General features: G+C 38.4%; 1 protein-coding gene across 3 annotated transcripts in view; it reads left to right on the forward strand.

Annotated features, from left to right (window-relative positions):
- STS (steroid sulfatase) overlaps window positions 1-15,793 on the forward strand; it is a 345,407-nt gene extending 329,614 nt beyond the window's left edge. For all 3 annotated transcript variants that reach the window (XM_073565968.1, XM_073565969.1, XM_073565967.1), the window contains one exon: window positions 15,387-15,793. In XM_073565968.1, coding sequence (XP_073422069.1) covers window positions 15,387-15,742 — 356 coding nt within the window. In that variant the 3' untranslated portion in view covers window positions 15,743-15,793. The remainder of the gene's footprint in view (window positions 1-15,386) is intronic.
- Window positions 15,794-16,039: the final 246 nt, after the last annotated feature.

Consider the following 16,039-nt stretch of genomic DNA (forward strand, 5'->3'; position numbering starts at 1 on the left):
CTTTGGCTTTCTGACCAGAAGAGAAAACAAACTAACATATATGGAATTTACAAATATAGATAGTTGGGAAAGTGAATTATCTCCACCACCCTAATGCATGTTTCGTAAAACTTCCTCAGGATGTATGTGTTCTGGAGGGGAGAGCTGAATATTTATGAAGTGATTCAACCAATCATAAGCAGAGAATAGGAAGTCTGTATATCCCTTGCAAAGGAGTATGTGTCTTAGGGTACTATTAGCCTACTGGTACCTGGAACTCAAGCGTGCCACCACTATAGGTAGTGTTGCATGCACTGAGCATTGCGGAATCAAAGAACATGAAAGATGTAAGGCGCTGGCCGCTTACGGAACACTATTGGACCAATGCACGTAAAGTGGAGTCTACAGCTCTAAGGGATGCAGACTTTTTCTAGCAAGGAGCAACTGTTATTTCTATATTGTTGTATTTTATTAGAGATTTTCTTGCTCATCAGTTCAGCCTCAAGAATTAATGTATCCATTCAGTGACAGTAAGCAGAGGAAAACGTGCCTGATATATCTTATGTATACATAAGGCAGGACCCAAGAATAGTGATCCAGAAACTCAATCCTTCAGTTCTTATTCCAGCTATTAGTCCGATTAGCTACTAGTCCCATTGTATATATAGGGTGTCACAGGCATGTCAGAAGCTTCAGACAGTCGCACTGCATCTACATGCAGAAGGTCTCTGTGTTTGGCTTTGCAACCTTTAAACCTTCTGACTCTTTGAATCAGTGGCAACCTTTCTCCCATTATAATTGTCATATCTGGACCTGGGTGTTTATAGACTTACAACCTGTTGCTGGGAATCACCAGTGATATTTCCATTCCCCCCTGTTGAGGCTTGGAGCTATAGCAGTCCTCTATCTTCCTCTTTGGTGTTGCTAGAGGATGTCTATGTTACATCTCTGAGTCAACTTAAAATAAGTGTTTGCCTTGTTTGTCTATCCCAGCTGTCTTTATTGGTAGCATGGATTGACTAGTGCTCATCCTGTCCATTCCTAAACAAAGCTTATTGCTATGGTTAGTTTTCTACTTGGCTATAGGTGCAGAACCTACATAGGGATGTTTAGTGCAGACAGGGTGACTTTAGATATGCCTAGGGGTCTCCACTCCCCTATTCCCTAGTGTTGGGCTCCCTTCCCCTCATGCCCCCTTTGTGTTGCACTTAGTCTTTCTTACACTGCATGACATGGGGATTGTAGACCAAAAGGAGCTGTCACTAAAGGTGGTCTCTCATGCAATCCCAGGTGATAAGCTTCTGGAATATTCTTCATACTTTTGCGCTAAAAGCAAATGTTTAAAGCGGAGGGAGAAAAAGAAGCCACATGTTTTTAATCAGAGATTGGAGAGTGACAATGAGGGTATAAGATCTAGACTGATGTCCTGGAGCCATGGATGGATGGCCTATGGCTTTTTGGAGCTTGTTTGCTGGCTGTGCTTGATTCCCCTGCTATGGTTGAGGGATCTGTTGTCTTGATTTCATGAACTGTGATGACAGACTACACTGGCAGGAGATATAGAATCTGTGGGCCAACCAAACAGTGTGAAACAGTGAGTAGTGCCTGGCATGGGGGCAGTGGGACTACTGGCCCCAGGGAGGGGATCCTGCAGACTGGGGCAATGTATTTTGGCCATCTACCTGGATTTGCTTTAAAACCATGGATGTAAGGAATAAAAAATAGTTGCATCATTAATCTGCCTAGGCGATTATTACAACCCACAACCTCAGATCTTCACAAAGGTTATGGCTAAGAAATATGCATCAGTAGGGTGTTAACAAAAACAGCGATTACGTGGGATTAACTCACCTGAGTATAACATGTGTTGCATAATAACATAATAATAGTTCCAGCTCCTCTCCACTGACTCTCGACCTATGGGTGCAGGCCCTGCCACAGGCAATACATGCAAATAAATGGAAAAGGAATCCAGCTCAACAGATTCTTTTCTATTTTGATGAAATTCATACAGAGGACATATGGTGAGATGATAGTGATTAAATTGGCTATAGCATAGCGCTGGCATTTAAACATTTCAGGTATTGCATACCCATGATTAAGGGTACTATGACACCTGCAGCACATAGATGCCATTGTTATGCTAGCTAAATACATTTTGCATTGGATTGATTTGTTCATCTCTAGTTCTCACAGAGGAAACAGCCACAAGCAGCTTCAGTTTGGAGACTATAATGTTAACAGAAAATAAAGGCAGCACAAAAGTTTTTTAACGTACAACTTGGAAATTCAAAGATTGTATGATTTTTTTTCTTATCTGAATGCAGCTTTCTATGACATGAAAATTTATATAGTAAACGTGCAAGGATTGCTACAGTGTTACCGAGCCACAATGATAAATTACAATTTCACCACTACTGAGGATCTGTATTTGAAAAGTACCCTGTGGGTCGAGCTTGAATGAGTTACACGATACTGCTTATTATAGATAAAAGTTTAAATATGTAATGTAATTAAGAAGAATAAATGCATTTTTCACTTGATGGTATAACAGAGTCTGGTTCAGTAATAATTGCAGATGTCTGAAATGGAGTTCTAGTTCTTAACCATACATAATCTGTAATCATGATGTGATCAAAATTCTCAAATACATCACAGCTATCACTGAGGAACAGGGAGAAGGAAAAATGAATACTAGAACAAGAAATCTTGCTCTGAAGCTAAACTTCAAAGTACTAGATTTATCAAAGGGTGTAATGTTAGGACTCCTTATCTCATACAAGTAAATGGGAGATAAGGAGTGCACAACCTTAATGCTCTTTGATTTATCTAGGCCACTAACTTTTGAATAAAAATTTTGTGAGATGTACTTCATGTTGTTTTTTTGTTTCTTTATATGAATTATTTGATTTGAGTCAGAAATGTAAAGTTTCCTGCCCTTCAATTTTTTTAAAATGAGCAGGTATGATATAGTATAAAAAAGGACAAAACTTTGCATTCAGTCATTTTGTTTCATTCATACGTGTTACAAACATGCCGTGATGAAGATGAACATTCACTTTAAAAGTAGTGTTTGCTATCAAAATATGTAAAACAGAATGTGATGAAGAATATACAGATGTACAGAGAGCTACAGTGGAGCTTGAAAGTTTGTGAAACCTTCAGAAATTTCCATATTTATACATTACTAGCTGAAGAGCCCGGCGTTGCTCGGGTATAGTAACCAACTGTGGTTAGTTATAACAAATTATATGATTACATTGCACATAAAAACATTTCACATCATACAGTATATTCAACACTACAGATTTGCAGCACAAATTAACTAAATGATTACCCAAGCATTGATAGTATTTTTTTAACCGGCATTATTTTTTTAACACAATATTAACCCCTTAACAACTGCCAATACGACTTTTAATGGCTGTAGTTACGGAGCCTTATTCCTTCTGCACCTCATGCTCCTTCTTTTTACACAGCCTCCTCCTGCACCTCACGCTCCTTTTTACACAGCCTCCTCCTGTACCTCACGCTCCTCCTTTGTACACAGCATTTTTCTGCAGCACAGCTTTTCTCCTTTATAGTTGCCTCCTCCAGCAGCACCTCACACTCCCCTTCCATATAAGTTTGGAAACACTTGATCCTGAGAGAAATTGCACTAATTGCAATAAAGTGTATCGCATGCACAGCCTACTTCTTCTGCAGCCCCACACTTTTCTCCTTTAGACCTAGTTCGCATGTTATTTGGTCAGTATTTTTACCTCAGTATTTATAAGCTAAAACTTGGAGTAAAACAATCAGAGGAAAAGTATATTAGAAGCACGTCACTGCTTCTGTATTTTTCTCCCACTCGTGTTTTTGGCTTATAAATACTGAGGTAAAATACTGACCAAATACTGAACTTGTAAATGTGGCCTTATACACAGCCTCCACCAGCAGTGCCTCACTCTTCTCTATACACAGCCTCATACTGCTGCAGCACCTCACGCCTCTCGTTATCCCATCACGCCTCTCATTTTCCCCCTCAAATCTCTCAATTTCCTCTCACTCCTCTGATTTTCCCCTCACACCTCTAATTTTTCCCTCACTCCTCTCATTTTCCCCCTCACGCCTGTCATTTTGACGTCACAACTGTCATTTTCCAATCACTCTACTATTTCCCCTCACTCCTCTCATTTTCCACTCATACCACTTCATTTTCACTTCACACCTCTCATTTTCCCCTCACTCTACTATTTCCCCTCAGTCCTCTCATTTTCTCCTCATGCCTCTCATTTTCACCTCACTCCTCTCTTCTCCTCACATGTGCCCAGCAACTTCCTGATGTGAGCACAGTGGTGTAATCCATGAGGCTCCTCCCTTTCCCTTGACATCATGCCTCACAGGAGCAACTCCATTCTAGAAACAAAGGAGCTAGATGTCATACTGATACTCTGATTGTGGCGTCCCTGATTATAGCTCTCAGCAGCTGGGATGTCACAGCCAGTGAGCTTTGCAGGGTGGCTTTTGAGGTGAATATGTCTCCACCTATGTGCACTAACGTTGGCCGAGTGGACGGGACTTTGCATGTGGAGTGAGTGTTGCTAAGCGGAGTGGGTGAGGCTATGTGGAGTGCTGTGGCTTGATACACACACACACATATACTCAGCTTTATATATATATTTATATATATATATATATATATAGATAGTGACCTAAAACTATGTTAGATTGTCATACAAGTCCTAAAACAGATAAAGAGAACAACATAAAAATGTAATAATATTAGATTTTGTAGTTTTTATGTTGATGAATCAATGTCACGTCAGCTAGTGCAAAAGTAAGTGAACCTTTAATTTCAATATCTGTTGTGAAGGCCTTGAGGGTACCTTATGTTATTTAATGCACTTGCTTTTTTACTTATTTATTTTCATTAGGGTATATACCCACATTGTTTTTTCCTTTGGTTTTGCTTATATTTCCTTGGAAGCATAATTTGATATTTCTAATGTGAGCACCATCAATAGATGTGATATGAGGCATACTGCTCTACATGAGAGAGCTATTAACATTGCAAATGCCAACACATGCTGCGACTGGGGCCTGTTCAGCTTTCTTTGATTTTCACTAAACTAAAAAGTGTCGACATAATTTTTAATTTTATTTATATTTTATTGATTAGATATCAAGTTCTGTTCTGTTCCATTTTCTTATATAAGATTTATTTTTTAAGACAAAGTGCTTGAAACCATTCTTTTTCCTTTACATAGTCATTAATATTACATTTTGGCTTCCAACAGTCTAACATATTCTGTGGAAAATTACAGTCTCTGGATTTATAATGTTTGAATGTACTGTATATACAGTTGTGGCCAAAAGTATTGACACCCCTGCAATTCTGTCAGATAATACTCAGTTTCTTCCTGAAAATGATTGCAAACACAAATTCTTTGGTATTATCTTCATTTAATTTGTCTTAAATGAAAAACACAAAAGAGAATGAAGCAAAAAGCAAAACATTGATCATTTCACACAAAACTCCAAAAATGGGCCAGACAAAAGTATTGGCACCCTCAGCCTAATACTTGGTTGCACAACCTTCAGCCAAAATAACTGCGACCAACCGCTTCCGGTAACCATCAATGAGTTTCTTACAATGCTCTGCTGGAATTTTAGACCATTCTTCTTTGGCAAACTGCTCCAAGTCCCTGATATTTGAAGGGTGCCATCTCCAAACTGCCATTTTTAGATCTCTCCACAGGTGTTCTATGGGATTCAAGTCTGGACTCATTGCTGGCCACCTTAGAAGTCTCCAGTGCTTTCTCTCAAACCATTTTCTAGTGCTTTTTGAAGTGTGTTTTGGGTCATTGTCCTGCTGGAAGACCCATGACCTCTGAGAGAGACCCAGCTTTCTCACACTGGGCCCTACATTATGCTGCAAAATTTGTTGGTAGTCTTCAGACTTCATAATGCCATGCACACGGTCAAGCAGTCCAGTGCTAGAGGCAGCAAAGCAACCCCAAAACATCAGGGAACCTCCACCATGTTTGACTGTAGGGACCGTGTTCTTTTCTTTGAATGCCTCTTTTTTTCTCCTGTAAACTCTAGGTAAGTTTTGGCAAACTCCAGCCTGGCTTTTTTATGTCTCGGGGTAAGAAGTGAGGTCTTCCTGGGTCTCCTACCATACAGTCCCTTTTCATTCAGACGCCGACAGATAGTACGGGTTGACATTGTTGTACCCTCGGAACTGCAGGGCAGCTTGAACTTGTTTGGATGTTAGTCGAGGTTCTTTATCCAACATCCGCACAATCTTGCGTTGAAATCTCTTGTCAATTTTTCTTTTCCGTCCACATCTAGGGAGGTTAGCCACAGTGCCATGGGCTTTAAACTTCTTGATGACACTGCGCACGGTAGACACAGGAACATTCTGATCTTTGGAGATGGACTTGTAGCCTTGAGATTGCTCATGCTTCCTCACAATTGGGTTTCTCAAGTCCTCAGACAGTTCTTTGGTCTTCTTTCTTTTCTCCATGCTCAATGTGGTACACACAAGGACACAGGACAGAGGTTGAGTCAACTTTAATCGATGTCAACTGGCTACAAGTGTGATTTAATTATTGCTAACACCTGTTAGGTGCCACAGATAAGTTACAGGTGCTGTTAATTACACAAATTAGAGAAGCATGACATGATTTTTCGAACAGTGCCAATACTTTTTCCACCCTCTTTTTATGTTTGGTGTGGAATTATATCCAATTTGGCTTTAGGACAATTCTTTTTGTGTTTGCAATCATTTTCAGGAAGAAACTGAGTATTATCTGACAGAATTGCATACTTTTGGCCACAACTATATGGTATGTAGTTGTATAAAACCTGAGGGCTGTATTCAATGTCTGTATTTATGTTGTCTTTGTACAGCAAGGGGCTGGGTGAAAAGCATGTAACCCTCCTATGTGTACAGTAGTTACTTGGTTGTATGAGAACCAATGTAAAGTAGTATATATTTTTTTAATCAAGCAGTCCTGTAAGAATTTGCCTTTAAAAAGACCATGTGTTAGGGTTTGCAGATCACACCAAATATAAATTATGAGAAGGTGCGATCGCAACCCGGGGTCCACCGTGGGGTGATGGAAAAAACGCACCTAGAAAACAATAGCGGAACGTTGCCGCGAGTAAGCACCGTAAACACATCGAGTTAAATGTCACTCGGTGTGAAAAGAGTGCAAAGTGCCTGACTCTGTAACTCCACAGAGCAGAACGATAACTGAGAGCACTCTAAGCTATGCCCTATTAGATGTCACAGGAGCATAGTGAAAATGATGCTAGTGGGGTCCCTATAGCTCACCCTCCACTACGCTGGTGATTGAACCTGCTCTGCCTCACGGTGGCTTTTGAGCCTGCGCCTGAGGATGCCTGATGCAGATGCTAAGTTCATGCGCGAGTTCTCACCCTACACTGCCTGTCTGGAAATGCAATCGTAGTGCTATTAGTGGCACATGTGCATACAGGATGGTAACCGACCCACCAACACACACACACAGCAAATATGAATGATCTTAGTGCACCAACAAGTGCACCAAAGATCCTTTTATAGACTGTGCCAATCAGATAGGACCTTGCTCTCGGGCCACTCTGGAGCTGGCACAGGACCTGAGGAGCTGACGACCGACCACCAATGAGAGGTCACCACCTGACAAGCATGCTCAGTAGAGCTAATCCTGGACTTAGTCTCAGAAATGAGTGCCTGTCGCTGTCTATTGTCAGTTACCATAGCTGAACCTGGAGAGGCAGCAGTAATGATGTGCACAGCCCGAGTCTGAGCAAGACGCCAATACTGACGTCTTTGCTAAGCAGCATCCACTGCGGTTGAGACTGAATGGGAGACTGCAGGAGAAGATAAGGTTTGGGATCCATCCTGTGCAGAGGGAGAATCCCAGCGCCTAACACCATGCTTTCCAAAACTTGGTTTTTATGTGTATGTGTTATGTTAGCTAGATAGATGTACAGAATAATGCTACTTATATGGATCGATTAGGAACGGGTTAAACCTTGCTATTGTGTCTTCTATGGAAAAGTAGAATGTATGCAATACTACCTATTAGTAAAATAAATTTAGCATCAAATGATCTCCATCAACTTGGACATTTTGGAGTGTTAGCCTTTTACGCATATTTGCCAACAGTTTTGATTTCAGCAAGACAATTACCCAATCATTACTGCAAGCTAGACGATAAACTGAACTGTGGCGTATATGGATCAATTACTCCAAGGTTGGCACCTCTGAAAGCAATCCTTGGCATTGCTGGAGTAGTTCTTGAATGTTCAGATTCTGTTAAAACATTGGTAAGTAAAGATAGTAACTTTTTTTGCATTGTAGCTGTATATTCTAAAATCAATTGCATAGAAAGCCTAAGGGCAATCATTTTTCCAACTTGATTTAATGTTACAAGGAGACATGATGCCCCAGTATTAGCCACAATTATGTCTCAGATCTTCATATATTGCTGTTTGTTTTACAACATCATGTCCCTGGTACTTACCGTTAGCATCTTCTCATTGAGCCAAACATAACATATAGTGAAGTCTATTGAGGTGAATGATCCAGCAAGCCATCTACATACAAAACTGGAGTCTTTCTGAAATCTTTTCTCAATTATTATAGATGTTTTAATGTCCTTTACGGATGTTCCCTTACATCTTTGTATTGCATTTAAATATTTTTGAGCATCTTCAGTTCTGAATGTTTTAAACATTAACCCAAATATCTTTCCTTGCCTCGAATCATTTAAGTAGCAAATGTATTTTTATGCAACATGTGTAATTCAGATCTCGGTTGCGGCGTTCATTTTGTATTCATTGCTGTCTCCCTTCTACTCGGTGTACAGTATATTTCATAGCTCATATTTCACGCCTTTGGTTTCTAACTACAGAAGGAAAAACGTATAACCATCATTAAATGTCATTGGCACAGTATATGTTGGCATACTGTTAATAATGATATATTGTGTGCTTCTCCCTAGTAGCCATTTAATAAATAAAACTACTGAAAGTAGCGATGTATCTTCATGCAACATCAATTTATTTAGAATATAAATTGACTCATAATGCATTTTACATTATTGTTATATTTTGTGATCATTTCTTCAAGGGTTTCCCACTGCTGAAAACCCCAAATGTAATTAATTCAGCACCTATATACTGTAGAACAATAACAGTGTACATTCACCTCCCACAGCAACGCCATTCTATGGGGTCTGCTGCTGCTGTCCCCAGAGATGATGTCACATTCTCCTGTCACAGTCCTCCTGCGGCCAATAAGTGATTGCTAGTCAGCTCCAGCTCATCAATATTTTGTTAGCTCTGACTTTTGCTCTTAGGAAAATAGACAACCTCTTGATTAAAACATATTTAAAGCTGAAGCAATAGATGAAAAGTAAGGCCCTTTTACATACCATGATCACCATCACAGCTTATTTTATTATATATTATGTTGCTTCTTTAGTGAAATAACAAGAGACTAAAGGTCCCTATACTCATTAGAAGGCTGCCAGTCTAACAATGCTTCAGCTTATGGTTCAGCTGACAGTCAACTCAGCCAACTCTCCGATACACAGGAGTGATTATATGGCCAAGCACTCCTGTGTTCTCTATGAGAAAGCCACTGGTTGATACATTGGCCAGGAGATCAATGTGATTCACAGTTACAAAATGGACATGCCTGATTGACATCTCCCGTGATGACCAGTTGGCCTGCGTCATTAGATTGTCATTGAAACCCCTCAATATTGGTAGGTTTGGCTGACATTAGGCTATCGTGTGGTGGCCTTAAGCAAATCATCTTAAAGTGAATCTGTCAGCAGATTTGTATTCCGTAAACTACAAACAGTGTCATGTTGGAGCCATTACACTGATTAAAATGATACCTGGGTTGATGAAATCTGTATAGTGGTTGCTGTTTAATCTTTATTTGCAGTTTTCAGTTAATGAGTTTCTCATGCTTTGGGGTGGGCCTGTTATGCAGGTCTTTATTTGGTGCTCTGCTTAGATACTCATCCCTATGGCTTATGAAAGGTCTCTGATCCTTCACTGATTTTTTACATACTGAATAAAATATGGTTTAAAAAAAATTGCATTTATCATGCAGGCACCGGAGGCAGCACTGTAGTATCATAAGGTGGTTAATATGCATATTTTAGTTTTTTTTAGACATATAGTTTTGTTTGACAAAAAAAATTGTATTAATCAAAATGGCACTGGTGGCTGCATTCAGGTAGGTGCTACTGTGCAGGCACCACCGGTGGCATAATTTTGCTAGAGAAAACAATAGGCTCTATCAAGATGGTTCCTTTTGCAGTAGCATCATTCCGACAGAGGGCAGGGAGCACAAGGGTAGCTGGATAGGTGAGTGAATCACTGAAAAAAGGCAGAGATGCTTACCTGCCTAGGGCTCAAAACAAATGTACTATCAGGGTGCAGTGGACCCAAGTAATTATGGCAGCAACACAGGTGCAGTAATACCAATATAGCAATCACTCTCAACCTTTATTTGGAAAGGTGAGTGGTAAGGTAAATGAGGGTTTTCTTTCATTTATTAAGCTCTGGGATCAAAATACATTCCAGAGCATAATAGAGAACATTCAATTCATAAGAATAACTTTGCTGATAATCAAATTTCCTAGTGAAAGCTGCACAATTTGAATTTTAATTTTGTCAGATTCTCTCATGTCTAATAATTACACATGTATGTAAGTTAAGATACTACACTTTACATCAGTTGAGAAAGTTAATTTTTTAGTTCACAAAGGAAGAAATCTGAGATGAAAATGTAGGGACATTTCCACAAAAGAATGAGCACATTATATCTTTAAAAGACTGCAGAAAGCTCTGATTTCTACACTGAGTTTAAAAATCTCATCAACATGTATTGTATTGTACTAAAAGTACCTTGAAATTTCTTTGCAGAATTGGCACAGGTTATCTGCAGAATTTGTGATACATCTTAATGTGTCCTAATAGTTTTTCCTTCCAAGGTCTTTACAGATCATATGTATTCAGTTCAAGTATTTTATTATATGCTAGGTGGGAAAAATATGAAAACTATGTGAGAGATTTTTGAGGAAATAGTAATACTGTCTCCTACAACCCATCCGAGTCATGTTAATTTAGACATTTAGAAATGTTTGGAAAAAAAATCTCCCAAAAATGTAAATATTAATATGTACTATTCGAGAACATTATTGAGTCATGATGATAATTTTAAATTTCATCCCTTTTGACAGAGTTGGTGTTAAACTGACAAATCTCTGAACAATCTCTGAATAAATACAATATTTGTGTTACTCATGTAATGTAATTTTAGGGTTTGGACCTTACATAGTTACATAGGTTGAAAAAAGACCTAGGTCCATCAAGTTCAACCTTTCTCCACCAAGTATACATTTTGTCACTAAATTAGCTAATAATGTTATGTGTACTGAGGAAATCATCCAGCTCTTTTATGAAAGATGTTACAGTTGCTGCCATTATTACCTCTTGTGGGCAGCATTATACAACTGTAAAGAACCACCTTTTTCCATCCTTAATGAGTGCCCCCTTAGATCTTGTTTCTAGGTGACTATTATGGAGACCATCTGGTTTATCTTTCGCCATGTTGATTATTGCACTGAAGGGGTAGAGAAAATGCAACAATTTTCCCAATATTTTGATAAGTTTATTCCTGATGAACCATATGTCTTCAATCACTAAACAAATATGGTCCACATATAGATTATGACTTCTGACATTTCATTACCTCTTTGATAAGTAGGAAAATAATGATATTTACCTGTGTATTTTTATTTCTTTTTAAATGGTTGTCCATATTAGAAAAACCCATTTCTGTATGCCTTATTCAATACGTTTTAAGTATGAAGAATGATCATTTTTATTTATGATCCTAATCTCTTAGCCAGGGAAGCAGCTAAAAAGGTCTTAATGAAGGACCCATCCTACATGCTCTGTACAGAGCTTCTGTATATATTTGTGCTTAATGAGCAACAGAAAATAAGTAGAAATGGAGCAGGCAACCGGTCTCTGAAAAATATAAATGTTGTCTCCAGCATTCATCCCAAGGTTAAAAAAATTGCCATCTATCCGATATATTTAAAATCCTAGCAATAGTATAAAAAAAAATTGTGCATACACTATTATTTGTTTAAAATCCTAGGATCTTAATCATAACTCATAAATCTTGGGGTGAGAGCCGGGCACATCTTTTATACATTCTGTGGTGCTTGAAGGTACGTGAACCCTTTACAATTATTCATATTTATGAAATACTAGCTGAAGAGCCCGGCGCTGCCCGGGGATAGTAACTAACTGTGGTTAGTTATAATAAATTATAATTATGCTCCATCCCATAGTCCCTTGCCTATATAGCCATCATACATATCCTCCATCCCATAGTCGAGTGCCCATATACCCATCACACATCCTCCATCCCATAGTCCCATGCCCATATACCCATCATACATATTCTTCATCCCATAGTCCCATGCCCATATACCCATCATACATATTTGCGATCCCATAGTCGAGTGCCCATATACCCATCACACATCCTTCATCTCATAGTCCCATGCCTATATACCCATCATACATATCCTCCATCCCATAGTCCCGTGCCCATATACCCATCATACATATCCGCCATCCCATAGTCCAGTGCCCATATACCCTTCACACATCCTCCATCCCATAGTCCCGTGCCCATATACCCAATATGACATCATCATCACCATGGCAACTGTTATGACATAACCATCACCACAGCAACCTATTAAGACATCATCGTCACCATGGCAACCCTTGTGACATCATAATGAGGTTCGGGTCTTGATACAAACACACACACTTTTTCCCCATTATGTAGATAGGGGCAAAATTGTTTGGTGAATTGGAACGCGCGGGGTTAAAATTTCACCTCACAACATAGCCTATGACGCTCTCGGGGTCCAGACGTGTGACTGTGCCAAATTTTATAGCTGTAGCTGCGACGGTGCGGATGCCAATCCCGGACATACACACACACACACATACATACACACCCACACCGAGCTTTATATATTAGATTTGATGTAAAACTGTCCGATTGTCATACAAATAGCAAACCAAGAAAAAGAAATGTTGATATTTTCATATCTGAAATAAAGAAAGTTAACAAATATGATATGTCTGTGAGTGACAAAAGTATATGAACCTTTGCTTCTAGAATCTGCTATGACCATCCATCCTCCCTTGTGCAGCAATGACTGCATCTAAATGATTCTGACATTTGTTAATTAGTAATACACTTTGGCTTGGAGTAATTGTAGATCATTTGTTCCTAGAAAAAAATCTTGCAATCTGTTATTTTGATTCATTTTCTCCCATGAATTTTTTGCTTTAGGGAGAAATGCAGTTTTCCCATGAACTGCATTTCTATAGGATTAAGGTCAAGACTTGACCATTCCTAAATGTTAACTTTGCACTTCGTTAACCATTTTTTAGAAAACGATTTATATGACTTGGGTGATTATCTTGCTGATAAACATTCTGGAGAGATTGAACTCAAGTACATAGGCCCTAACATGCTTCTTTCAAATTTTCTTAAAACTTAAAATGATGGCAAGCAAATCTGGACAAAATGCAGAAAAACAGGCCCAAACCATGATAGTAGAACTACTCTATTTCGTAGATAGTAAGAAATGTTATGTTTGAGATAGTGTTTTTCTTCCAAATATAATACTTAGCATGTTAAAAAAGTCTTATTTTGGTCTAATTTGTCAACAAAACATTGTTCCACTGGCAGAGATGAGTGAATCTTTTAAAATTTGAATCTGCCAAACTGGCCCAAAAATTTGATTCTCAGCAAATAGATTTGCACAAATCTCAAAACATGGCGTAGAGGAGAGAGCATTGCTCACAATAAGAGATTACAATCTACAGAAGAGAGTATCCTGCTGATCATAATAGCTTGCACTCTAATGGAGAGAGAGAGAAAAAACCCACTTATCACAGGAGCTCACACTATATAGGCAATAGAGATAGAAAACCATCAATCTTACAATCGACAGGAGAAAAAAAATCTTACCTCATGACTTTGGAGATTGAAAATTAGCCATATAAACTCTGCTATGCTGGGAACTGCTGATTTGTAATGGCTCAGATACTGACCACCACTGCACAAGCTATAACAATCCGTAAAAATGTCATAGATGCAGATTCTTATGAGGAAGCCTGAACAGCATTGCAAAATTACATTAGCCTACTCTATGATGTATCAGCAGTGCGCAAAAAATTACTGGGCAAGCTTTTTTTTTTGTGAACCGTGAATCAAATCGCAAATGTTTGAATTTATGTAAAACCACAAATTTCATGTAATTCGTCTCAGATGTGATCCTCCTTGAATCAATTTTGCTTGCCTTTAATACTAGATACCAGAAGCTGAACCTGGCCCATGACTGGTAGATGATAACTGTGACTCTCTAAATGCTGCAGATGAAGCAAAGCTAATAACCTGTTAAATGCAGCTGCATTTACAGTACACCATCATGGGGGCACCGATGGGTTGCTTTATTAGTTGTGGGACTGCCCCATGTCTGCCATCATGATTATCCATTGAAACCCAGCCTATGAAAACCATGATTTTTTTCTTTCGGTGTCATCATGATGGTGGTGTCATGATCATTAACATTACGTAATGTGACTCCTTTAGTTGCTTAGCTTTTACCTTGGGTTCCTCGTGGACTGTTATATGTATGCACTGCTCTTGGAAAAAACATTGTTAGTCAACCACTCTTGTAGAGTGTATTAATGGTCTAAACTTGTTTTCTCTAGTACATAATCTTTCTCACTGTGGATTGGTGAAGTCTAAATTTTGTAAGGAAAATTAATTTCACCTTTTGTAGCCTAATAAATATCAACTACTATTTTTCTGAAATATTCAGAATTCTCATCTTTTCATGCCATGATACATTTTTTCAAACGTTTGTTGTGGAGATCAGACTACAAAAATGACTCACTCAAACCTGATTGTTATCCCATTGATTGAAAAGACCAGACTCTGATTTCACCTTCAAATTTTCTGCTAATCCTAAATGCACTGTTGCCAGTCACAGACAGATCACGTGATAATGAATTGTTTTTCTCATTTAAAAAGATGACAGAGTTTTACTATTTTGTATTCTTTACTTCTCTTGTCTACTTTTATGTCTTGTTTTAAAATTGAAGTAGTTTTTTTTGACAAATACATATAGAAATATGGCAAAGTCCGAAGGTTTCACAAACTTTCATGTATCACTGAAAAAATTATTACAATAAAACAGAATTTAATCAATTTCTCAATTCTGTCAAATTGAATGTTTAGTAAACCTTTTTTTAAATTTCCTTTCCTTTTTTTGTACTTTTAGGTTCATCTATTTGGAAGGCTTTTTTCTTTTCGCCTATCTTTTATCCAGAAATATCTGAAGCCTGTTTCAATAGTCATGTCTGTCCCTGCTGTGGACGTCTTATCGCTCAGCATGACCCACCATTACTTTTTGATCTGTCCAAAGACCCTGGAGAAAAGAATCCTCTCACGCCACAAACTGAACCTAATTTTTACAGTATTCTTAAAACAATAGAAGGAGCAACAGCAAATCATCGAAAAAATATTCAAGTGGTAGATAATCAGTTAACATTGAATAATGTCATTTGGAAGCCTTGGCTTCAAATTTGCTGCTCATCCTGGCTTGATCTTTGTTATTGTGACTATGATAAGGAATGAGTTTTGGAATGATCCACCCAAATATATAAATAAATAAGAAAGTGAAGTCAATCTTGAATATTGGATTTTATGTCCCTGAGAAAAAAAGTGAAAGCATTATCTCCTTTGTCTGCTTAGATGTATGAATTGCATGCTTTGTAGGTGGCGATTTGATTTAAAAAACACACCTTAGGCTGTAACTTACACATTTCATCACATTTTTCTATACTCGGTGAGACCTTCTAACATACATCAGTTTTATAATACCGCATGCCAGTTTTATGTATTTACCCTGCAGCATGTGCACTTATATTTTGT

Source organism: Dendrobates tinctorius, unplaced genomic scaffold (assembly GCF_039654945.1).
Source record: "Dendrobates tinctorius isolate UK_male_01 unplaced genomic scaffold, ASM3965494v1 ptg000016l, whole genome shotgun sequence".
NCBI lineage: Eukaryota > Metazoa > Chordata > Amphibia > Anura > Dendrobatidae > Dendrobates > Dendrobates tinctorius.